This window comes from Acartia tonsa, chromosome 11 (genome assembly GCF_053477335.1).
Source record: "Acartia tonsa isolate MP-2025a chromosome 11, ASM5347733v1, whole genome shotgun sequence".
Taxonomy (NCBI): domain Eukaryota; kingdom Metazoa; phylum Arthropoda; class Copepoda; order Calanoida; family Acartiidae; genus Acartia; species Acartia tonsa.
The window spans coordinates 49,045,109-49,070,312 of record NC_137270.1 but is presented as its reverse complement, the minus strand read 5'-3'; the positions used below and the strand labels follow the sequence as shown (position 1 = coordinate 49,070,312).

General features: G+C 32.6%; 1 protein-coding gene across 3 annotated transcripts in view; it reads right to left on the bottom strand.

The window, feature by feature from the left end:
- Window positions 1-3,511: 3,511 nt before the first annotated feature.
- The window catches only part of LOC145332833 (uncharacterized), a 36,450-nt gene continuing 14,757 nt past the window's right edge, over window positions 3,512-25,204 (bottom strand). The window contains exons 9-25 of one of the 3 annotated variants that reach the window (XM_080177900.1): window positions 24,354-24,451; window positions 23,857-23,907; window positions 23,571-23,617; window positions 17,899-17,934; window positions 17,016-17,073; window positions 16,526-16,577; window positions 15,507-15,593; window positions 14,900-14,979; window positions 14,500-14,584; window positions 13,816-13,894; window positions 9,371-9,456; window positions 7,339-7,466; window positions 6,598-6,712; window positions 6,336-6,463; window positions 5,749-5,830; window positions 4,834-4,905; window positions 3,512-4,179 (exon numbers count right to left, since the gene is read on the bottom strand). In XM_080177900.1, coding sequence (XP_080034026.1) covers window positions 4,135-4,179; window positions 4,834-4,905; window positions 5,749-5,830; window positions 6,336-6,463; window positions 6,598-6,712; window positions 7,339-7,466; window positions 9,371-9,456; window positions 13,816-13,894; window positions 14,500-14,584; window positions 14,900-14,979; window positions 15,507-15,593; window positions 16,526-16,577; window positions 17,016-17,073; window positions 17,899-17,934; window positions 23,571-23,617; window positions 23,857-23,907; window positions 24,354-24,451 — 1,329 coding nt within the window. In that variant the 3' untranslated portion in view covers window positions 3,512-4,134. Of the gene's footprint in view, window positions 4,180-4,833; window positions 4,906-5,748; window positions 5,831-6,335; window positions 6,464-6,597; window positions 6,713-7,338; window positions 7,467-9,370; window positions 9,457-13,815; window positions 13,895-14,499; window positions 14,585-14,899; window positions 14,980-15,506; window positions 15,594-16,525; window positions 16,578-17,015; window positions 17,110-17,668; window positions 17,705-17,898; window positions 17,935-23,570; window positions 23,618-23,856; window positions 23,908-24,353; window positions 24,452-25,204 lie in introns of all 3 variants that reach the window. The other 2 variants (XM_080177899.1, XM_080177898.1) reach the window with 2 other exon arrangements.

Here is a 25,204-nt window from a genome sequence, read left to right as displayed (position 1 = left end):
GAGCGTTTTCCAATTTCTTTTTTTAGTTTCTTGAACCCACCCACCCACCTATCAACCATGTTATAAAAAAAATTAAATAAGAGGGGCCTATATCTGCAGTGTCCTAACCCAGCAGAACTACCCAATAAAAAAAACCTAATCTGACCTAAAAGTATTAAATAAAGAAACAAAAAAAAACCCACCTCCATCCCATATTTTGAATCTATTTTAATCATTAAGGTGGAGTGGATTCTTCACTGCTTCAGGGATCTAATGGGATAAGAAAATGGCCGATAAATTGATGTACATGCCCAATGTTTATAAACAAAATTACCAACCTGCAGATTACAATCAGTTGTTGAAATATTTTGACACTCAACATAATAAACCAACCAATCAAAGTACATTAAAAGTCCCAAAAGTTTTCAAGCCAACGAATAAGAGAACCTTATCATAAAACTTTGGGGACATTATATAATAAAGCTCATTGTCCCCTCTCTCTCTCTCTCTCTCAGGATTTCTTGCTCACTTTGTAAGACACTTTGTGGAAAATGCCACACAAAGTTGCAATGCATTAATGTATGTATTCTGTGTCCTTGAGAATGGACAATTTTATTTCTGTTAGGGTTGGGCCGGATATCTGGCTAACGTACGATATTCGGCAAACTATCGGATATCCGGATAATTACTGGATATCTGGTATCCGGCCGGATATTAAAAATGACCGGATATCCGGCCTAACCTATATTTCTATGGCTATCAATAAATGTGTATCATTAACAGTGGATTCAAATCCTTTAGGATGTCTGTATGTCTGTGTCCAAAATGTTTTTTTTTCTACAAATGTATAGCTTCTTATAAGTCTAGGAAAGGTTTATAACTTGTGGAGAAGGTGAACACCACCCAGCCTCCAAAATTTAATCTTAAAAAATGCCCCCCCCCCCCCCATAAAATATTCTTATTTTATCTTTTTAATTTAAAGGGAGGGGGTATTGATCCCTCCACCCTTTCCCACTCTATTCTATAATTATAAATTAGTATTTAACTCTAATGGAAATTTAATTGAAGGTTTTTTCCTAGATTGACGTTTTTTAAACACAATAATAGCATTCTCAAATGAACTTTATAAACAACTTTTGTAAATAATGACATTTGAATAAGTACCCAAACTATTCAGGGAGGAAGGGACAGTAGACTGTGTAAATTGTACTAGTACTCAAATTTTGTTTTAACCCTGTTATCTTATTTTTACTTTGAGTACTGAATTTTGATTTGACTTAGTTTGTTCTCAACTAAGAGTGTTCAAATTGAAGTGGTAATTATGTTTCTCGTATTCATTTGAATCCGGTGGATAGGAACCGGTTCTCATGAATACGAAAAAACTATGTCTAGCATCGTATTATATCCAGTTTTCTACGAATATAAAAATGTACAATCATAAGATTAAAACCAGTTTTTCAGCCCGTGCCTTCGTGAAACTGGTTTTAATCTTATAATTGTACATTCTATATCCGCGGAAAGCGATATAAAACGATAAAACGATGCGAGAAATAACTAGCATCATTATTGGGACCGGATTTATCAATTCATCATTCATTGTCTTATCCCTTATGGTCCCTGAAACTATTAAATAAAACAAAATTGTATAAAACTGTACATGCAAGGTCAGCTGAATTTGAATTTCCTATTGTGTACGTATCACCCTTATCCTATCTCAGTATTTACTACTTGCTAAAAAAGCTTCAAACTTCCAAAAAAAAATACAATATACATTCAAAATTTTAATTTTTCAAATTTTGAGATTTTTGGAAGTTTGAAGTTTTTTAGCTAGTAGTAAATATTGAGATAGGATGAGGAAACACCAAGGAAACTGTGTACACAATCGGCAACCCAAATTCAGCTGACCGTATAAATGATAAATGATGCAAGGTACATACAGTGTTTTTAACTTTTTATTAGCGAAGATACTCTATAATTGCTGCAAACATGGGAGAAATGTGATTTTCTCAGCTGTTATTCAAGGTAGATGACTGACTTTTTTGTGCAGATTCCTTCTAGCATGGACCATCCAGTATTTAATGCACTTTTTCTGTCAGTATGTCAGACAGGCTACAAAATAGGAATATCAAAGCATTTTCATTATATGAAAGGTTATGTTCTTGATTTTAACAAATGCTCCATAAATCTCCTTATCCGTATTCCCATCCATGATTTTATTTGTGCTTCGCTACTTATGGATGTTGTCATCCTTGTTTATAATTCTATTTTAAGCATTGAATGAATTAAAAGTTAATTTGTCCAGTTTTATATCAATTATATTTGTTGAATGCTGATATATGTTGCAAATTCGTACTAGCGATTTATTGAATTTTAAATTTCATATTTTAATGCATTTTATTTGAAAAAAAAACAATTATATTTGTATATAATTTATTTTACCAACTTATTATAATAATATTTTTAAAATAATGGGGACTTTTTTAACCACTCATTTATTAACACATGCCGCATGCGGGGCCTATGGCTTTTAGCCCCTAACCTGTGCGGCTACCCATTGCCAATTACAACCTAGCCTTACCTGATCAAAAGACATGAACATGAAGTATAGGTATTAATCTCTTAGTATTTTTTTTCAATTTTTAAACTATGACTCTCGTCGCATCGCTCGGCCCCCTAGCCTATAGCCTAACCTAACCTAATTGAAAAAAATGCTTTCTCTGCCAGAGTCATCGTTCTGTCAAGGATGGGGGGGGGGGGTACATTTTTTATTCAAACAACTTTTTTTATATTCAATATCAAACAGAAAAAAAACTAGCTGTATAAAAATGGATATATTATTACTTAGATCTTTCACCGTATTTTCATGTTCTCTAATAAAGTATTACTTGCAGCTGGCTACAATAACGATACCAGCTATCTACCTCCTTTACCCCACACCCTCCCCCCCACTGGACCAATAAATGGTGCCAATATTAGCAACTTAATTTGACGACAAATTTTCCCCTGTCAGTATATTCTATATCCAATGTTATAAACATTTATCATAGTTTAGTTAGTCGTCTTTTCAGTAAAATTATTTTGAAAGGTTTTGTGATTGTACTTGCAATATATTTGGAAATTTCCTTATATAAGTTTTACCAAATGGAAAAAAAGAATCATATATAGGAAAAATACTTTATCGCCTACACCCGTAGATTCTATATCCACCTTCTAGCATATTGACTTATTTTATTGACTCAACCCTCTAGGGGTTAGTAAACACACACCAACCCCCAGAGGTTAGCATTTACCCCAAGTTATACATTTATATGTACTTTCGGCTGTTTACCTAGAGTCCTAGAGTTAGAATATTGTTTAGGGGCGATTTCTTTTGGGAGGGTGGTTATAACCTCACCAAAAACAGTTATGAACCTTCTCAAGACTCATAAGAAGCTACATTGTAAAGGATAACCATATCAGTTATATCCCTAAGTACACACAGAAACACAAAGATTCTTTTACTTTTATTTCAATTTAGAAAATAAATATAAAGAAATGCATTAAACTTTTATTAATTCTGTTTTCATTTATATAATTTCAATATCAAAACATGAAAGAGAGGGGTAGGTTTCTGGTAAAATCCGTAAAGGTTATTTGTTTTAAGTTAAAAATAGTAGTAGAACGATAAAAAAAATTTATGTTAACTTTAAAAAAAAAAAATTGTCTATAGTTCTTTTCAATAAGAAATACACTTATTTAGTGAATATTATCATTCTACTACTAGTTTTAAGCCTTTAATCAAACACCTTTACGGATTCTGCCAGAAACCTACCCCTCTCTTTATCAAAATTACAATAAGATGTAAGGGTTATTAATTAGGTTTGGGCTGGATATCTGGCCATTTTCAATATTCAGCTGGATACCGGATATTGAAAGTATCCAGATACTAGATATCCGGCTGATTTTTAATGCCGGATATCCGGTTATCAGGCCGGAGATCCGGTAATTTGCCGGATATACGGCGTTTGGCAGATATCCGGAATCCGGCCAAAAGTATCTGGCCCAACCCCAGTTATAAATGGCCCACATGGGTTAATATCACACCCCTAGAGGGGGAAGATACCACACTTTGAGTTTACTTTCAATCCATGGTGGTTAGTATCCATCCCAAGGGGGTTAATATCCACCCCCTGCTCCAATTTTAATGGGTCCAGTTTGTTCCTAAAATATGATAAATATGTAAACATGAAAGATAGATAGATGGATATATACTATGTATATAAAGAGAAATAGATAGATGTATAGATATAAAGATAAATATATTAAGAGGATAGATATAGAGATAAATAAATAAATATTAGGATAAACAGATAAATGGATAGATATAAAGATAAATAGATAGATGGATAGATTAATAGATAGATGGATAGATACAAAGATAAATTGATAGATGGATAGATACAAAGATAAATAGATAGATGGATAGATACAAAGATAAATAGATAGATGGATAAATATAAAGATTAATAGATAGATGAATAGATAAAAAGATAGATAAATAGATGGATATATATAAAAATAAAAAGATAGATGGATAGATATGAAAATAAATAGATAGATGGATAGATATAAAAAAAAATTGACAGATGGATAGAAGAAAAAAAAAATAGATAGATGTATAATATATCTTTAAAGAGAAATAGATAGATATAAATATAAAAATGGATAGATGTAAATATAAATATATAAATAGATAGATGTAAATATAAATATATAAATGGATAGATGTAAAGATAAATAGATAGATAGATAGATTAATAGATAGATGGATAGATAAATAGATATATGGATAGATAAATATAAAATGAAACCAACCTTTAATCCATCATCAATAGAATCAGCATCCTCTAGTTGTCTCTGATACTCACTCTTGGCAGGCCAGGTCACCTGTTAATAAAACAAAGATGACAACAACCATAATAAAAAGCTCTAAAAAGTTTATTAAAAAGAGTAATCCTAAAATGCTGCTAAAATGTTACGTGTGACGTCAAAAAAGGGAAGGATAGGATGAGAAATGGGAAAGGAAAACCCTCAAAAAAGATGGATTTTTATGACCTCACATGTAACAGTTTAGCAGCATTTTAGGCTTTCACTATTAAAAAGAATAGTAAAACATATGGACAGTAACAACAGGTCAATAAATAAATGCACATTGGTCAAAAATGAATTACTCATAGTTGTGATTATCAAAAGGTATTCAGAAATATTTGAACAAGCTGATAAATCTAAAAACTTTATATAATGGAAGATGAAAATTAAATCTGATTTCAAACAATAAAATTTCAGGAAGTATAAGATTTGAGTAAAACTAACAAACAACCAACAAAAGTGTCACATCTGGCATATCAGCTGTGGGAACCATTTTTAATGACTCTAGTTATGAGATGCAATCTTGAGCTATGATTATAACCCATCACCTGCCTGACAACAAACAGATGCTTCTTTGTTCAGATTTTTAAGAAGCATTCAATTCATTCTATCTACTTTTACTATTAATGTCACGCATTTGACATATCAACATAAGGAGTTCCATTTGTAATGACTTTATTATGACGCGATGTTGAGCTAGGTTTTGAACCTGTCACCTTCCTTATAACAAGCAGATGCCATAGGTCTTAAGCTATGACCTAAGGTCTAACCTTACTATAGATATATAAGTGTTTTGGGTAACATATCAATTTCCAGAAAAATTCTCTAACACACTTCTAACATAAGATGAACCTGAATTACCTGACACTTTTGTGGAGCACCATAGCCTCCACCACCTTGGGAATTGTTGGCCTGGAAGTTCTGGCAAGATCTTGCATCATACCTAAATAGATTATGATTACACTTCAATTTAAACCCTTTGAAGATATTTTTATCAGTTTTTAAACCAAGATGGGTCCATGTCTGTTTTGTGTTATAAATGTTTTGTTTAAAAGAACTCTTTTAAACAATTATATAGCGCAATTAATGCGTTATATACTAGAATTGATACCTACAACATACGGCAAGTCAGATAGACAAACAGACTGACAACCATCAAAACTGATGAAGAGACAAAGAAATAGAAAAATAGATAAAAATAAAGACAAAATAACAAATCAAACACAAAAAAAACTTACAAAAATACATAAAAATTTACAAAAACAAGAAAATACTGGTTAAATGATGTTGCAAAATTATTTGCATCATTGCAGAAATGTACAACCAGCTACATGTATGGTCAATATGTAATAAGATTATGAAATTGACATAGACAAGCAAAAGATAAACATAACCAAAGTCTATATAACACACAGATAGATACTTCAAAGATTTCTATAACAATTCACCTGAGTTCATATTTGTCTCCTAGGTTGCATTTGAGTTCATAATCAATCCAGCACCCAATAGAGGATAGTGAAGTGTAGACTCCGGGAACTCCATTGCCACATCCAATACCCCATGCAACGATTCCAACCTAAATCAAGAATGGTATATAATTTATTCTAGGTTCCCCGCATAGCACATCTAATACCTAATTCTATACTAGGTATTGGATATACACAGAGAGATAATAACATAGATAGATTTATAGCTATAGTGCAAGTTTACCTGGACATATCTTTCAGAGTCATGTTTATTTGGGCAGACAAGTGGACCACCGCCATCACCAAAACATGCATCCTTGCCCTCCTCACCACCAGCACAAACAAAACTTGGGTGCAATCTGAATTTTAAAAAGTTTGTATGATTATTATACATATATATTCATGATTTAGATACATGATAAGTAAATTGGACCAATAAAAACACAGTTGATTAGCCTGTGTTCACAATTTGGTATGAAAGTTTAGATATTACGGAGAATTCCTAACAATTGATGTTGACCACAAAATTTAAATTTTGAATATAGAAAATGCTTATTATAATTTGGATTATTTTTATTATTGGTTAGGCAGCTAGACAAAAAACCTTTGAATTTCATAACTATAAGTTATAACTGCCTGGAAATCATTTTCAATTACTCTTTTCATATATGTCACTTTGCATTACTTGGTACAAACATCTATAGAATAATTCTAAGTAGTTTCTTTTACATGGTTGTTTCCCTAAATTCTATTAAAGCATGCATAAAATTTGACTGAAGGAACAGGTACACATCTGTCCTTTTAGTGGCATTTAATCTTCTGTTGCTATGTTTCATGTATGACACTAAAATTGAGCACATTTCAAACTTAAGACAATGCTTGTTGGATGTTTGACTGTTGGATGATTATTATCCTAATACCCTATAGCAATGGAGCATCACATCCCATTATATGGAAGGTAATTAACTAGGTAATAACACTCTACCTGAATCGTCTGCCAAGTTTGGTTGTTTTGAGCTGATCCACACATGAGTCGGTGGGAACCATTGGCATCTGAACTGACTTGAGGATCACTTGGTATTCACCATCCTCCCATTTGTCCTTGCCCCAGCCCTGACATAAATCAATTATTATCAAATAACAGTTTTTCTTGTATTCATTTGAATCCGGTGGATAGGAACCGGTTCTCATGAATACAAAAAAAACTATGTCTAGCATCGTATTATATCCAGTTTTCTACGAATATAGAAATGTACAATCATAAGATTAAAACTAGTTTTTTTAGCCAGTGCCTTCGGCACCACGGGGCTAAAAAACTAGTTTTAATCTTATAATTGTACATTCTATATCCGCGGAAAGCCGTTTATAATACGATACGAGAAATAACTATTCCAGTATTTATATCTACAGAAAGCTGAGGTGAATTCTTAAAATAACTTTTGCCTCACTCAAATCAGTCTGCCCCACTAAAATTCTAGTGAGTCAAAATTATCCCCTCTAAATTTTTAGCGAGCCTCACTGATTTTAGTGAGGCAAATTTTTTAAGAATTCACCTCTGATAATAATATGATGCGAAAAGTAACTATTTCAGTATGGCTTTCAAACAGATTAATATCCGCTGTATAGGAACCAGTTCTAAGCCATACTGAAAAATCAGTATCATATTATATTCAGTTTTCTATGAATTAAAAGAATGTTCAATAATAAGATTGGAATCAGTTTTATAACCCTAAAAAGCTGTTTGTAATACAATGCGATAAATAACTATTATCAAAGAGATTATTATAGAATAGTTATTTATTGCAATATATTATAGACAGTTCTCTGTGGGTAGTAAAATGAAAAGTAAGATTTTTCTAGTTGTTTTGCCCTGGGGAGTTGACCACTCAGGCTTACAAAGCTGATATTAATTTTATGAGTTTTTATTTTAATATAAGTAAAAAATTCTCTACAATATGATGCAATTCATGATTTTACAGTGTGTTCTGGTTCTAATCCAGCAGAAATTAATAAGATTCAAAGTAATACTGAATTTCTCTTCTTGATTTTATCAATATAAAAATAAACGTGGAGTAATCAATCTATATATCTTTTATTAATCCATCAATTACAATTACAAGGGATGGGACAATGGGCTGTTTAATGTTTATTATACTAGTCCCCAAAGTTTATAATAACGTTTTCTTATTTCTTGTGTTACCAAATTTGGGGACTTTTATTTTTATTGGTTGAGTTGAGTTTCCAAACTTCCAATTACTTATTGTAATCTACAGAAGGAATAATTGTGTGTTTCATCATAGGGAATGTACATTAATTTATCGTCCATTGTCTTATCCATTCAGATCCCTGCAATCACCCATCTTAACATGGCATCATCCTGGAAATCCTCATTGACCTCACAGAGTGGTCTATCTATCTACTTATCTATGTAGAATCACCCACCTTAACATGGCATTCCGTATCATCCTGGAAATCCTCATTGACCTCACAGAGTAGTCTATCTATCTATCTATGTAGAATCACCCACCTTAACATGACATTCCGTATCATCCTGTAAATCCTCATTGATCTCAGAGAGTGGCCTATCTATCTATCTAGAATCACCCACCTTTACATGACATTCCGTATCATCCTGGAAATCCTCATTGATCTCAGAGAGTGGTCTATCTATCTATCTAGAATCACCCACCTTAACATGACATTCCGTATCATCCTGGAAATCCTCATTGATCTCAGAGAGTGGCCTATCTATCTATCTAGAATCACCCACCTTTACATGACATTCCGTATCATCCTGGAAATCCTCATTGATCTCAGAGAGTGGCCTATCTATCTATATAGAATCCCCCACCTTAACATGACATTCCGTATCATCCTGGAAATCCTCATTGATCTCAGAGAGTGGCCTTTCTATCTATCTAGAATCACCCACCTTTACATGACATTCCGTATCATCCTGGAAATCCTCATTGATCTCAGAGAGTGGCCTATCTATCTATCTATCTAGAATCACCAACCTTTACATGGCATTCCGTATCATCCTGGAAATCCTCATTGATCTCAGGCAGACAGATGGTGTCAATATGTTGTGATAACACAAATTCTAAACACAACACTTTATATAGAATAATTTAATAATTATGGCCGTAAACCTAGATAGACAGAGAGAGGGGACAGTAGGCTGTTAATTACACTAGTCCCCAAAGTTTTATAATAACAATTGTTATTTGTTGGCTATATATCTTTGCGGACTTCAGTGAATTTTGATTGGTTGATTTTTAAAAGTTGAGTGTTCAAACGTTTCAACCACTAATTTTGATCTACAGAAGGAGTAATTTTGTGTAACATCATTGGAGATGTACATCAATTTATCAGCCATTATGTTATCCCTTTAGATCCCGTACATCCCCTATGGTGATAAACAAAATTACCCCTTTTGTAGATTAAATTTAGTAATTTGAACATTTGAACACTTAACTTACCAATCCATAAACCGATTTTTCAAATTATTGGTGGAAAACTTTGGACCGTGCTTGTTTGTACCCATCAAGATTTTTATATAAGTCCCAAAATTTCTTAACATATGCGGTGACACTATTAAATAAGTTTAATGGGCCAGTATAATTTACAGTCCAATGTCCCCTCATTCCCTGAGGCAAAGGGATAGTTTTTATGTATCTAGACCATATCTTACATCTTACAGACAACAAACCCATTGTTAACACATGTTCAATACTTGGCGTTTTTAAAAGCGAAGCTTTTCTATAATTAGGGTCGTTCCGTCCGTACGTCCGTAACAAATAGCTTTTTCCGTTAATTTAGGCATGTTAGAATTGTCCTATCGATTTCAAACTTTGCATGGTGATTCCTTTAGTAGTTAGGTACGATTTAAAAAGCGTAGCTACTCTATACTTATTACTTAAATGTCCGTACGTCCATTTTAAATGTTGATTTTTTACTTTTTTAACAACAAATTTTTATGTGATCTAATCATTGGACTAATCTGATTTTTGGTATATTAATTCCTGGGACAACAAAGTATAATGTAATAAGCGAAGCAACTCTATAATCAAGTCCCAAAAATGTAAGTATGTCCATAAAAATTATCCTGTATTAAGCAGTTTTTCAACAAATTTAGTTACAATTTTGCTTTGACTCTTATAAATTTATATTATGATAATTAGGTTCTAACACTATACAAGTGTTAATGTCCGTTTGTCCTACCGTTTCAGTGCTTCGCTTTTATGGATGCTGTCATCCTTGTTCACTATAAATGACACATAGCCTTCTATCTTTTACATTAAGGAAATGAAAACGTTCATCAAACCTACCTACCTCCTCCGCCCTCCCCGGACTGTAAAGGTATTTTTTGTGTGTAGCTTAACTACTGAACTGATTAAGTTCTCCATTTTATGGAAGCTTCTTATTTGGTTCAAGGATGGTTTTAGGCTACTTAACATTAATCTAAGTTTGGTTTTTGGCTATTTTCCTGCTTTCCTTACTGCTTTAAATACAGAGCAACTAGATGCTATTAGCGCAGCCAACAATTAATATTTAGCTAACATTTTCAAAAAGCTATGTTAGACATTGTTGTCCTATTTTAATTAATTAATTTAAAATTATTTTCTTCAAAGTTGTACTTTGAAACACATGTCTGTTCTATTTTCAAAATTTGATGATTTTGCTTTTTTGTGATTTTAGTAGCGCAGCAGCTATTCAATAGTTCACTTTGTCTGTCCGTTTGTCCATCAGTCAGTTTACAACTTATTTGATCCTTTAGTCATGCTACAAAAGGAATATATTCATTTATAAAGGTTTTAGTGATATTCTAATATTTATTTTATCTTAGTTTTCTTCGATCCTTTCGTTTGTCTAGCGAAGACAAAGAAAGTCCCTAAAAAATAAGCATGTTACGTCATAAAAACGAGGGATATCCATCTCTTTTTTAAGGGTTTTCTTTCCTTCTCCTCCTCTCCTCATCCCTCATTTTTATGACGTCATTGAGGGACTTTCTTCGTCTTCTGTCCTGCCATATTTTTTTTGTGCTTCACTACTTATAAATGTTGTCATCCTTGTTTTCTATATTTTTTCTATACTTTTGAAGAATGTGCTGATTTTTCACAGCACAACATAGTAAGTGTATAAAAGCAGAGAGGGAGGGGACAATGGGCTGTTTATTACACAAGTCCCCAAAGTTTCGTTGTCCTAACAACTTTGGAGACTTTTAATGAATTTTGATTGGTTGATTTGTCAAATTGAGTGTCCATACATTTCAACCCCTAATTGTAATCTACAGAAGGGGTAATTTTGTGTATTAACATTGGGAATGAACATCAATTAGACGGCCATTGCCTTATACCTTTATATACCTGGTATAAAAGTCAGTCTCTCGTTATTTAAATTTATTAAGAATACAGAGTCTTTTCTGAATTACAGTTTATTGTTAGTTTCAGTGCATTTCTAATACTGAATTGCGAGGTGAACCCCCTTCCTTCACCACCCTTAAGGGCTCCTAGAGGTCTCTAGGGGCGTAACTGCTAAGTACTACGAAAAACTTCCCCATCCCCTTAATTGAATTAGCTTCAAAATACGATTGGGTTTAAAATAATGCCATGGTCGTAGCGGTCATGCGTCTCGCGTCATATTGGCAGGGTGACGCACATTTCATATATCAGTTTTCGCTATTTGATTTACTATTTTTCTCTATAAGATAAAAAAGATGCTTGCTAGATTATCTAATTCGCTATAATATAAAGATAATTTTTCTCAAATCGACAAATCTGGGGTCTGAAATTTGCGTATCCCTTCTAACCTGACGCAAAACGCACAACCGCTACGACCGTGGCATTATTTTGTCCACTATCCAAAATCAGGGTAAAAGGTTTCTGTGCTCTACTAGGCACTTTGAGGGAAATAATTTTGGTGCGCTATCAGGGATCTAAGGGGATAAGACAATGGCCGATAGATTGATCCCAAAAAATCATACAAAAAGATACCTACCCCTTCTATAAATTACAATTACCGGTTGAAACGTTTGAATACTAAACTTAATAAACGAACACATACAAATTAAAAAAAAAAAATTGTAGAGCCAGCAAATAAGATAACATCATTAACAACCTTTGGGGACTAATGCAATATTCAGCCCATTGTCCCCTCCCTCCCTGGCAAAAAAGTCCTTATTTAACAAATGGAAACTAATATCAACTTGTAAATCTTGAATTTCTAGATTTTTTTTGTAATATTATTAACACATATGTTACAATAAAATAATTTTAGATAAAAATGATTTTTTTTAAAATGAAAATTTAGTTTTTAAATATATTGCGAGTTATAAAATAGCAAGGATGACCGAATCCATAAAAGAGAATCTTTAAAATCAGAAGTAAGGACAAACGAAAAAAAAATCTTAAAAATCAAACAAACAAGGATGACAACGTCCATAAAAGCGAAGCTCTGAAATGGAAGGACAAACAAACATTAATACTTGTAGATTGTCAGAACTGAATTAGCAGAATATTAATGCATCAGTACAATCAATATTGTAAGTAAATTTGTTGCAAAACTGCATAAATAGATAATACTGTTTAAGGACATACTTAATTTTTTTGGACTTGTTTATAGAGATGCTTCGCTTATAACATTGTACATTGTTGTAATAGGAATCATTTTTCAAAAAGAAAAATCGGATAATTTTAACATACAAAAATTTTTTGTCAAAAAAGGTTCAAAATCGACATGTTTAAAATGGACGTACGAACATTCTGGTTTTGATTATAGAGTTGCTACGCTTTCTAAATTGTACCTAACTACTACAGGAATCATCATGCAAAGTTTGGAATCGATAGGACAATTCTAACCTGTTTAAATTAACAAAAAGAGCTTACTGTGACGTTTGGATGGACGGACGAACGGACCAACCCTAATTATAGAAAAGCTTCGCTTTTTAAATTGTTATCAAAATGTTTTAAAATCAGTATGTTTTAAATGGACGTATGGATTTTCTGATAACAATTATAGAGTTCCTACGCTTTCTAATTCGTACCTAACTGTTATAAGAATCATCCTGAAAAGTTTGAAACGATAGGACAATTGCGAATTTATCGAAAACGGACGTACAAACGTACAGACCGACCATAAATGTAGTTAGAATTTGCTTTAGAAATGTATATGGTGCTTTCCTCAGAAGAAACTGTCAAGCAATAAAAACTCTCCCTCTTATTTTTAAAATACATTCAAAAAAGGGAAAGGTGGGTAATTTTTCATTTGTTTCTTTGTTAAATCAGGTTAGGTTAGGTTATATTGGGTACTGGGTAACCCTGCAGGGGTTAGTGCAACCTTGAAGGTGTTAGTTTATCTACCTATCTATTTATTAATTCATTTACCTTCTTCTAAAAGGAGTATCTAATATACATATCTATCTAACTCTACATTATCTTTTTCTATCAATTAATTCATTTACCTTCTTCCAAAATAAGCAGAGCCGAAGTATAAGCCAGATTTCTTCTGTCAAATTCCGGATGTAAAATCACTTTCTTAACCTAAAATAAAATAAGAACAAGCATATTTGGTGATCTTAAAATTTATACAAAAACAACCTCCTTTTTAATCTATTTAACCGTTAATCTATCTATTATTTAATCTAATTATCAATTAATCAATTTATTTATATATTAATCAACTAATCTAAAAATCTTTACATTAATTAAATAATATATTTGTAAATATTTCTATCAATAAATCCATTAATATATCAATTAGTCTATCAACCAATCTATCTATCCATACATTTTTTCATTAATCTATCCATCAATCTATCAATCAATCTATTAATCAGTTTATCAATCTATCTATCAATCAATTTATCAATCAATCTATCAATCAATCTATCAATCAATATATCAATCAATCTATCAATCAATCTATCATTATATCAACAATCAATCAATTTATCAATCAATCTACATATAAATCAACCTATCAATCAATATCTCAATCAATCTATCTATCCATTAAGCTATCTATCTATTAATCAATCAATCAATCAATCAAATTTACTAATCAATCTATCTATCTATCCATTAAGCTATCTATCTATTAATCAATCAATCTATCAATCAATTTATCTATCAATCTATCAACTTACCACTCTATCTTGATGCTTCAGTGGTTCACCAGTAGTTTGAGTGTCCCATTCTCCGCATCTGACTACCAGCTTTTCGGGTACCTCTCTAAGAATTTGAACATTTTGTATTTAAAAGGGATTTTTTTATACTAAGCAAAGATGTGTCCTATTGATTTCAAACTTTGGATGATGAGTGTTTGAAGTTTATTATTAACCACTGAACCGAAATGGTTCCACTTTGCAGTAAAGCTTCCAGGAAAGAGTTATTGCTATTTTGGAGAGGGTACCTCCCCACCCTAAATCCCCCCCCCCCCAATTAAATAAACTTTTTCTTTTTTTATTTAATTTAAAATTGAGGGGTCTACCTAACTATTCCCTCAAGTAACCCTAGAAAGCCATGATGATGAATAGAAATACTTACACAAAAGCCTTAACTTTGTGGGCGGCTGTCAAAACGGCTCCGGCAGCTATCAGAGAAGCACCACCAGTAAATACTTTCACCTAAAATATAACAATATTTTGTTGGCAGCAATACAACTGCGGTGACTATTAATACAGCTGCGCCAGCTATCAGAGAAGCACCAACAGTAAATACTTTCACGTTAGATATTACAATAATTATGGGCAGCTGCCAAAACGGCTACGGCGGCTTTTAGAAAAGCTCCGCAAGTAAACATATTCTTATTAACTGTTAAATTGGCAGTTAGCAGAAAAAGGTGCTAATATTAACGATAATCCTTATTTAAAAGTAACAGGATGTCTGTTTGTGTGTGTGTAACTAAGAATATCCATGGAAGGTTTTAACTTTTTGAGAAAGGGTACCTCTACCCTTCCAAGTTAATAAAAAAAGTCCCACAAAAAAGATTATTTTAAACTAAAAAAAGGGGATGCTCGATGGTCTATCTATCTACCTATCTATCTATCTATCTATCTATCTATCTATCTATCTATCTATCTATCTATCTATCTATCTATTTATTTATCTATCTATCTATCTATCTATCTATCTGTCTATCTATCTATCTTACCTCCTTAGTAGTATAGCCGTCCGCCTGTTCATCCAGCTGCAGGACTGCGCAGATGTGCGGCCACTCCCCAAACTGTGACTCTCCCTCCTGATAAGAATAGTGTTAATATTTATGCAAAAGTAACAGGATGTATGTTTGCCTGTACCTTAAGATTTTCTAACTGCTGGGCAGATATGGTTCTCCTTACAATGTAGCTTCTTGTAGGTATATGAAAGGTTTATATAACTTTTAGGGAAGGGTGTCGTAAACCCACCCTCCAAAGACAAATCATTTTCTTTTTTAAATATAAAATGCAAATTGAAGAGGGGAGTCGACTTTACAACCCCCCTTCCCCCTCTTTTCTTTCCATAATTAAAACAGGGAGGGAGGGGACAATGGGGTGTCTATTACATTAGTCCCCAAAGTTGTATAATAACATTTTCTTATTCGTTGGCTTAATAAAGCCTGCAAAAAAGACACCGTTCTAACGGCAAAAAGACTGCCACAAGTAGACCCAATACCCTAAATTTGAAGCCTTCAGCTTTAACAACAAAAATTGTATGTACGATGAAAATTTTGAAAGATTTCCATTGTTCATAATAAAAATTACAATATTAAATAAATTAAATTACAAAGTGGACCAACGACTTATTCTAATCTACAAAAAGGGAAATTTGTTAATCATAATTTAGTGTTGTTTACATCAATTTACCATCCATTGCTTATCCCTTCTGATTTTAAACTGAATATACACAGCAACTAGGACAATTGTTGCCATAAGAAGCGCATCGTATTATGGAAAGCAATCCACGGAAATTCAAATAAAAAAATATAAGACTAAAACTAGTTTTCTTAGCACTGAGGGACCTTAGGCCCAGGTTAACAATATAGGTATTAATCTTATAATTTTTATTTTAATATTCGAGGAAAATTGTCTGTAATATGATACTATGCATAATTTTGGAAATGGCTGAGAACCGGTTCTAATTCAGCGGATATACATCGGATTGGATGCCATAACGGAAATATAATTATTTCACCTTAAATCCTTGAATTCTGACACCAAGGCCATAATGGTTTCTTCGACCACACCTAAGTAAAACCATAGTCATTAAAAAAAGGCTTAATATATTAGCAATTAGATATTAGATTGTACTTTTTTTAAAAAACAAAAGTTATAATTGTATTTATGTAATAAGAAAACGATAAAATTACATGCATTAAACAATCAAAAAAGTGTTTTTTATTTCATTAATGTTTAATTGCTGTAAATAGACAGTATGCTTATATATATAAAGAAGTTTTGCATGTTAATAATTACAGTCAAATCTAATTTCTTTAATTCAATCCGATTGTAGATTTTGGTTTCCAGTAAACTACAATTTGTACTTTTGCTTGTACGTGAATAATCATATTGTGCTATACATTCCTGCCACTTTTAACAAAAGGATAAAGTTCTTACAATCAAAGAGTTGGTTGTCTTTCAAGTATTCTTGAAATAATAGTGGCTCCGCCCCCATTAATACTTACTGTGGCTTAAACTTTTGTTTTTCCAATTCTTTGCACTGTCCATAAGCACATGGTACACCTTGACCTCCAGTATTTCCACCATCCGTTTCCTCTTCTATAATAGGATGTTTGTTTATATGTCTGTCTGTCTGTCTATCTTTCTGTCTGACTGTCTGTCTATTTATATGTCGATATGTCTATCTTTCTATCTATTTATCTATATGTCTGTCTATCTATCTGTTTGTCTATCCGTCTGTCTGTCTATCTATCTGTCTGTCTATCTGTCTGTCTGTCTGTCTATATGTCTATAAGCACATGTGACACCTTGGCCACCAGTATTTCCACCATCCGTTTCCTCTTCTATAATAGGATGTTTGTTTATCTATTTATCTATCCGTCTGTCTGCCTGTCTGTATATCTGTCTGTCTGTCTATCTATCTATCTGACTGTCTATCTATCTATCTGTACATCTGTCTATCTGTCTATCTGTCTATCTTTCTATCTGTCTGTCTGTCTGTCTGTCTGTCCATAAGCACATGGGTATCCTTGGCCAACAGAATTTCCACCATCCGTTTCCTCTTCTATAATAGGATGTTTGTTTATTTGTCTATCTTTCTGTCTATCTATATATCTGTCTATCTGTCTGTCTGTCTGTCTATAAGCACATGGTACACCTTGGCCACCAGTATTTCCACCATCAGTTTCCTCTTCTATAATAGGATGTTTGTTTATCTATATATCTATCTATCTATCTGTCTGTCTGTCCATAGGCAAATGGTACACCTTGACCTCCAATATTTCCACTATCCGTTTCCTCTTCTACAATAGGATCTTTGTTTTTATGTCTATCTATCTGTATATCTATATGTCTGTCTGTCTGTCTGTCTATAAGCACATGGAACACCTTGGCCACCAGTATTTCCGCCATCAGTTTCCTCTTCTAGAATAGGATGTTTGTTTATATGTCTGTCTTTCTGTCTGTCTGTCTGTCTATCTTTCTGTCTGTCTGTCTAACTTTCTGTCTGTCTGTCTAACTGTCTGTCTGTCTGTCCATAAGCACATGGGACACCCTGGTCTCCATAATTTCCACCATCCGTTTCCTATTCTATAATAGGATGTTTGTTTATCTGTCTGTCTGTCTGTCTGTCTGTCTGTCTGTAGATCTATCTATCTATCCATCTGTCTGTCTGTCCGTCTATTTTTGTCTGTCTATCTATCTGTCTATCTGTCTGTCTATATGTTTGTCTATCCGTCTGTCTGTCTATATATCTATCTGTCTATCTATATATCTGTCTATCTGTCTGTCTGTCTATAAGCACATGGTACACCTTGGCCACCAGAATTTCCACCATCAGTTTCTTCTTCTATAATAGGATGTTTGTTTATATGTCTGTCTGTCTGTCTATCTATCTGTCTGACTGTCTGTCTATTTATATGTCGATATGTCTATCTTTCTATCTATTTATCTATATGTCTGTCTGTCTATCTGTCTATCTGTCTATCTGTCTATCTGTCTATCTGTCTATCTATCTGTCTGTCTATCTGTCTGTCTGTCTATCTGTCTGTCTGTCTGTCTGTCTATAAGCACATGGTATACCTTAACCACTAGTATTTCCACCATCTGTTTCTTATTCTATGATAGGATGTTTGTTTATATGTCTGTCTGTCTGTCTATCTATCTGTCTGACTGTCTGTCTATTTATATGTCGATATGTCTATCTTTCTATCTATCTATCTATATGTCTGTCTGTCTATCTGTTTGTATATCCGTCTGTCTGTCTATCTATCTGTCTGTCTATCTGTCTGTCTGTCTGTCTATATGTCTATAAGCACATGTGACACCTTGACCACCAGTATTTCCGCTATCAGTTTCTTCTTCTATAATAGGATGTTTGTTTATCTGTCTATCTGTCTGTCTGTCTATCTGTCTATCTGTCTGTCTGTCTATCTGTCTGTCTGTCTGTCTGTCAGTCTGCCTGTCTGTCTATCTGTCTGTATGTCTATCTATTTGTCTGTCTGTCTGTCTGTCTGTCTGTCTATCTGTCTAAATGTCTATCTATAATCTATCTATCTATCTGTCTGTCTATCAGTTTGTCTATCTGTCTATCTGTCTGTCTATATGTCTCTCTATCTGCCTCTCTATCTGTCTCTTTATCTGTCTCTCTATCTGTCTCTCTATCTGTCTGTCTGTTTGTCTATAAGCACATGGTACTTCTTGGCCTCCAGAATTGCCACCATCAGTTTCCTCTTCTATAATAGGATGTTTGTTTATTTGTCTGTATATATGTATGTCTATCTGTCTGTCTATCTATCTGTCTGTCTATCTATCTGTCTGTCTGTTTGTCTATAAGCACATGGTACACCTTGGCCTCCAGAATTGCCACCATCCGTTTCTTCTTCTATAATAGGATGTTTGTTTATCTGTCTGTCTATCTGGTAAGAACAAATTTAAGATTATAGGCAATATTTACAGAATTCCTGGTGGTAACTTAAATAACTTTATAGAATGGTTTGGAGAAAAATTAACATTTCTTAAAACTGACCCAGTTTTTAAAAAATCTGATGAAATTATATTTGGGGGTGATTTCAATGCAAATTTTCTAAACTTTGATTCCCACAACCAAACAAATGATCTTTTGAACCTATTAATATCCACTTCTTTTCTACCAATGATTACTCTACCTACTAGAATTTGTCAAAATTCAGCAACTCTCATTGATAACATATTTAGCAATAAAAAGCAAGAATTTTATGAAAGCGGCCTAATTATATCTTCTATTTCTGATCATCTCCCAATTTTTTACTTAAATGTAACTTGTGAAAAAAATACTTCAAACCAAAAACAATATTATTATGATATGAGTCCAAATAACATAGAAAACTTTAAAGAGAAACTCTCTTCACAAAATTGGGAAGGTGTTAATAATGATAATATTCCGAAAACTGCCTTTGAAAGTTTTGGTAACATATTAGAAAAGTACTTTAAAGAGAGTTTCCCTTTAAAAGAAAAATGTGTAAACAAAGGAAAAGTTCCTATTAACCCGTGGATGTCACAGGAGTTATTAAAAATCAGAAAAGCCAAAAATAGGGCCTTTAAAAACAAACTTAAACATAGGACTGAATCTGCTGAAAATAAATTTAAATGCCTAAATAATAAATTCAAAAAACTTGCTAGAAAAGAGAAGAAAAAATATTACCATGAAAGATTTGAAGATTGTGTTACTGATATCAGAAAGACTTGGTCGCTAATTAACTTAATAGTCAAGAAAAAAAAGTGTAAAAATGACGTGCCTTGTGTTTTTACAGATGCACAAAAATCCTATAATACTTTCTCTGAGATAGCCAATGGCTTTAATGACTTTTTTGTTGATGTTGGGCCAAGACTTTCTGAATCAATACCTCAATCTTCTAAATCTTTCAGGGATTTCTTGGGGGATCAATATGATGAAGAATTTAACTTTCAGGAAGTAAACTCTTTTATTATCAATATAACTTTGTCCAAATTAAAATCAAAATCAAGTGTAGGTAATGATAATATCTCTATGAAACTTTTAAAAGAAATAATGCCAATAATTGTAAAGCCTATCATTCACCTGTTTAACCTCTCTTTAAACACTGGCTACATTCCTGATAACTATAAATGTGCAAAAATTATGCCTATTTACAAAGCTGGTGAAAGAGATAGATTTGACAATTATCGTCCTATTTCCATACTTCCAGCCCTCTCTAAATTACTTGAGAAAATTGTTGCTTTTCAAATGATTAGATATCTTGAGGGAAACAAAATGTTATATCAACATCAATATGGCTTCAGAAGGCCAAGAGACACACAACAACCACTGATACATTTAATCAACAAAGTTTATGACGGACTGAATAAGCCCCAATCAGAATACAGTGCCTGTGTGTTTCTTGACCTTAAAAAGGCATTTGACACGTGTGATATACCAATTTTACTATCCAAACTAAAACACTATGGTTTTAAAGGTGTATCTGCAAAATGGTTTGAAAATTATCTAACTAATAGAAAACAGTATGTTGAAATAAATGGTGTAAAGTCCAAAGAAAAAGTATTAACCCATGGAGTACCACAGGGCTCTGTCATTGGACCAATTTTGTTCTTGTTGTATATAAACGACCTTCCAAATTCAACAACCTTATTTTGTAGCCTTTTTGCAGATGACACAATATTTTGTAAAACCTCAAGTAATTTAGAAACCATAAAAACATCATTAAATAAAGAATTAGATAAGGCATCAGTATGGTTTAGGGCAAATAAACTTTCTTTAAATGTATCTAAAACAAAATACATGGTCTTCAGACTTAGAAGTATGCAACCTGTCAATAATAACTTTAGAATCTTCATTAATGGGGAGGAAGTTGAGAGAATCAGCAATGAAAATGAAACAAAGTCTTTTAAATTTGTTGGGGTACATCTTGATGAATTTCTCAATTGGAATGAGCATACAAAAATGGTAAAAAACAAAGTTTCTAGTTCTCTATATGCATTAAATCAAATAAAAAATGTTCTCCCATCAAAAACTTTGAAAACGATTTATTCCTCAATGATTTTGCCTCACTTAAATTATTCTAATATCACATGGGGTCTCTCTAAAAGTAAAGATATTGATCAAATAAGAAAACACCAAAAAAGGGCAATAAGGATTATTGTAGGTGCTAATTATAATGCACACACTGAAATTTTGTTTGGACAATCTAAAATCTTAAAATTTGATGATTTGGTAAATTTAAACATTTTAAATTTTATAAGTAAATTTTTTCATAAGAAACTCCCAGAAAGCTTTGATAACATGTTTAAAGTTCTTTCTTCTCAGAGATCAAAAAAGTTACTGATAAGTATACCTAAAACAAAACATCTTGAATATTTTCCAGCAGTGTCATTTCCAAAACTTTGGAATAACTTGAGAAATGAAATAAGGCTTTCAGACTCTGTAAAGAAATCATTGTCCATGATTAAAAAAGATTATCTTTTAAATTATAAATCATTTCATTGCAACAAAAGAAAATGCTTTTCCTGTAAGAAATAAAATCTGTACCAACTTCTGTAACTGTAAATAGTTATTTAGTCAACCCACTTAATTATTGATCTATTAAATTCGTGTAAATATCTTTATATAATAAATAATTTTTGTAATTTCTGGCTATAAATAAAATGATAAATGAAATCAATTAAAGGGGTAAATTTACGGCCTACTCCAAGGCTTAATTACTCCTTGCTATGCAATTTTTAAAATATGATTTTATATGTATATTTAATAATTTAAATGTATTGCATTAGTTAATAAATTCTATTCTATCTGTCTGTCTGTCTATCCGTCTGTATGTCTGTCCATAAGCACATGGTACACCCTGTCCTCCAGTATTTCCAACATCCGTTTCCTTTTCTATAATAGAATGTTTGTTTATTTGTCTATCTATCTGTTTATCTGTCTGTCTATCTGTTTATCTGTCTGTCTATCCGTCTGTCTGGCTATCTGTCCATAAGCACATGGTACACCTTGGCCACCAGTATTTCCACCATCCGTTTTCCTCTTCTATAATAGGAAGTTTGTTTATATGTCTATCTATCTGTCTATCTATATATCTGTCTGTCTGTCTGTCCGTCTGTCCATAAGCACATGGTACACCTTGACCTCCAGTATTTCCACCATCCGTTTTCCTCTTCTATAATAGGAAGTTTGTTTATCCGTCTGTCTGTCTGTCTATAAGCACATGGGACTCCCTAGCCTCCAGAATTTCCACCATCCGTTTCCTCTTCTATAATAGGAGGTTTGTTTATCTGTTTGTCTGTCTGTCTATCTGTCTGTCTGTTTGTCTGTCTGTCTAGAAGCACATGGGACTCCTGTCCTCCAGTATTTCCACCATCCGTTTCTTCCTCTATAATAGAATGTTTGTTTATTTGTCTGTCTATCTGTCTATATGTCTGACTGTCTGTCTGTCTATCTGTATATCTGTCTATCTATCCGTCTGTCTATAAGCACATGGTACTCCTTGGCTACCAGCATTTCCATCATCCGTTTCCTCTTCTATAATAGGAATAGGATATTTGTTTATCTATCTAGCTATCTGTCTATCTGTTTGTCTATCTGTCTGTCTATCTGTCTAAAAGCACCTCCAGTATTTCTACCATGGTTTCCTCTTTCATAATAGGATGTTTGTATATATATCTATCTATCTATCTATCTATCTGTCTATCTATCAATCTATCTATCTATCTATCTATCTATCTATCTATCTATCTATCTATCTATCTATCTATCTATCTATCTATCTATCTATCTATCTATCTATCTATCTATCTATATATCTATCTATCTATCTATCTATCTATCTATCTATCTATCTATCTATCTATCTATCTATCTATCTATCTATCTATCTATCTATATATCTATCTATCTATCTATCTATCTATCTATCTATCTATCTATCTATCTATCTATCTATCTATCTATCTATCTATCTATCTATCTATCTATCTATCTATCTATCTGTATATCTATCTATCTGTATATCTATCTATCTGTCTATCTATATATCTATCTATTTATCAACCTGAATTTTCATTGCCAGGATTGTAACCTCCATTATAATCTCCACCTTTTTGTATACATTTTAGATATAACAAGCAGGTATCGAAAGGGATAAAGCAATAACCGATAAATTGAGATACATCCTTAATAATGACACACAAAATTACCATTTTAGAAGAATATAATTATTGGTAGATTAAAATTATTGGATTATAGTTTGGTCACTAATAGTTTATAACCAACCAATCAACATTTAATAAAAGTACCCAAAATAGACTTTGGTTACTTTGTTATATATCTAATTTCCTCCGTTTTCTTCTTCGCTGCTTGACTCATAATAATCCTCTCTTTCACCTCCTAATTTCATATATGTTCTTTATAAAAACTAGCGGGTACACCTCTAGAGGCCTCTACGGTTGGAGGGATTTTTTAATGAGGGTGTTAGTACTCTCCTCAAAATAGCTTTAAACCTTAATATGATAAGCTACACTGTAAAGGAAAACCATATCGGTTCACTGGTTAGCAAGATCCTTTAGTACAAATAGACAGACAAACATCCTGTTATTTTATTATGAGGATTTTAAATCTTGAATGTGGGAAGTTAAACTTATTTTGTACATCCATAGATTTCTCGAGTTTTACATCAGACAAAGCTATAATCTTTAATGAAAAGGGAACCCATATTGGTCCAGTGGTTACCGATATCCTTCAGTTATACAGAAAGACAGATATTCAGACATACTTATTCGCTTTTGTTTATAAAATCATCCTATTGAATTTGAACTTAAGTATTAAGAACATTCCTGAGTTAGAAGAGCCACCATTGTAGCCACCTCCACCTGATGATGAGGGGGTGGTGGATTTAACAGGGGCTGCTGTAGTGGTTGTTATATATTCTCTATCCTAGATAGATATATAGATAGATATATAGGTAGATAGATAGATAGATAGATAGATAGATAGATAGATAGATAGATAGATAGATAGATAGATAGATAGATAGATAGATAGATAGATAGATAGATAGATAGATAGATAGATAGATAGATAGATAGATAGATAGATAGATAGATAGATAGATAGATAGATAGAGTGTAGCCCCCTCCCCCTAATGAGGGGGTGGTTGATTTTACAGGGGCTGCTGTGGTGGTTGTTATATACTCTCTATCCTAGATAGATACATAGATAGATATATAGGTAGATAGATAGATAGATAGATAGATAGATAGATAGATAGATAGATAGATAGATAGATAGAGTGTAAATATTAATTTTAATCTAGAGAATGGTTATTTTTTTGGAGATATACACCAATTTATCGGCCACTGTCTTATCCCTGTTTGATTATAAAATGAAACTTTCCTATGTGAAATTCGAATAGAATATTCTTAACAAAGGAGACAAAGGACAGAGAGCCAAATAGATAGATAGATAGATAGATAGATAGATAGATAGATAGATAGATAGATAGATAGATAGATAGATAGATAGATAGATAGATAAATAGATAGATAGATAGATAGATAAATAGATAGATAGGTAGATAGATAGATAGATAGATAAATAGATAGATAGGTAGATAGATAGATAGATAGATAGATAGATAGATAGATAGATAGATAGATAGATAGATAGATAGATGAAGAGGGGGTGGTT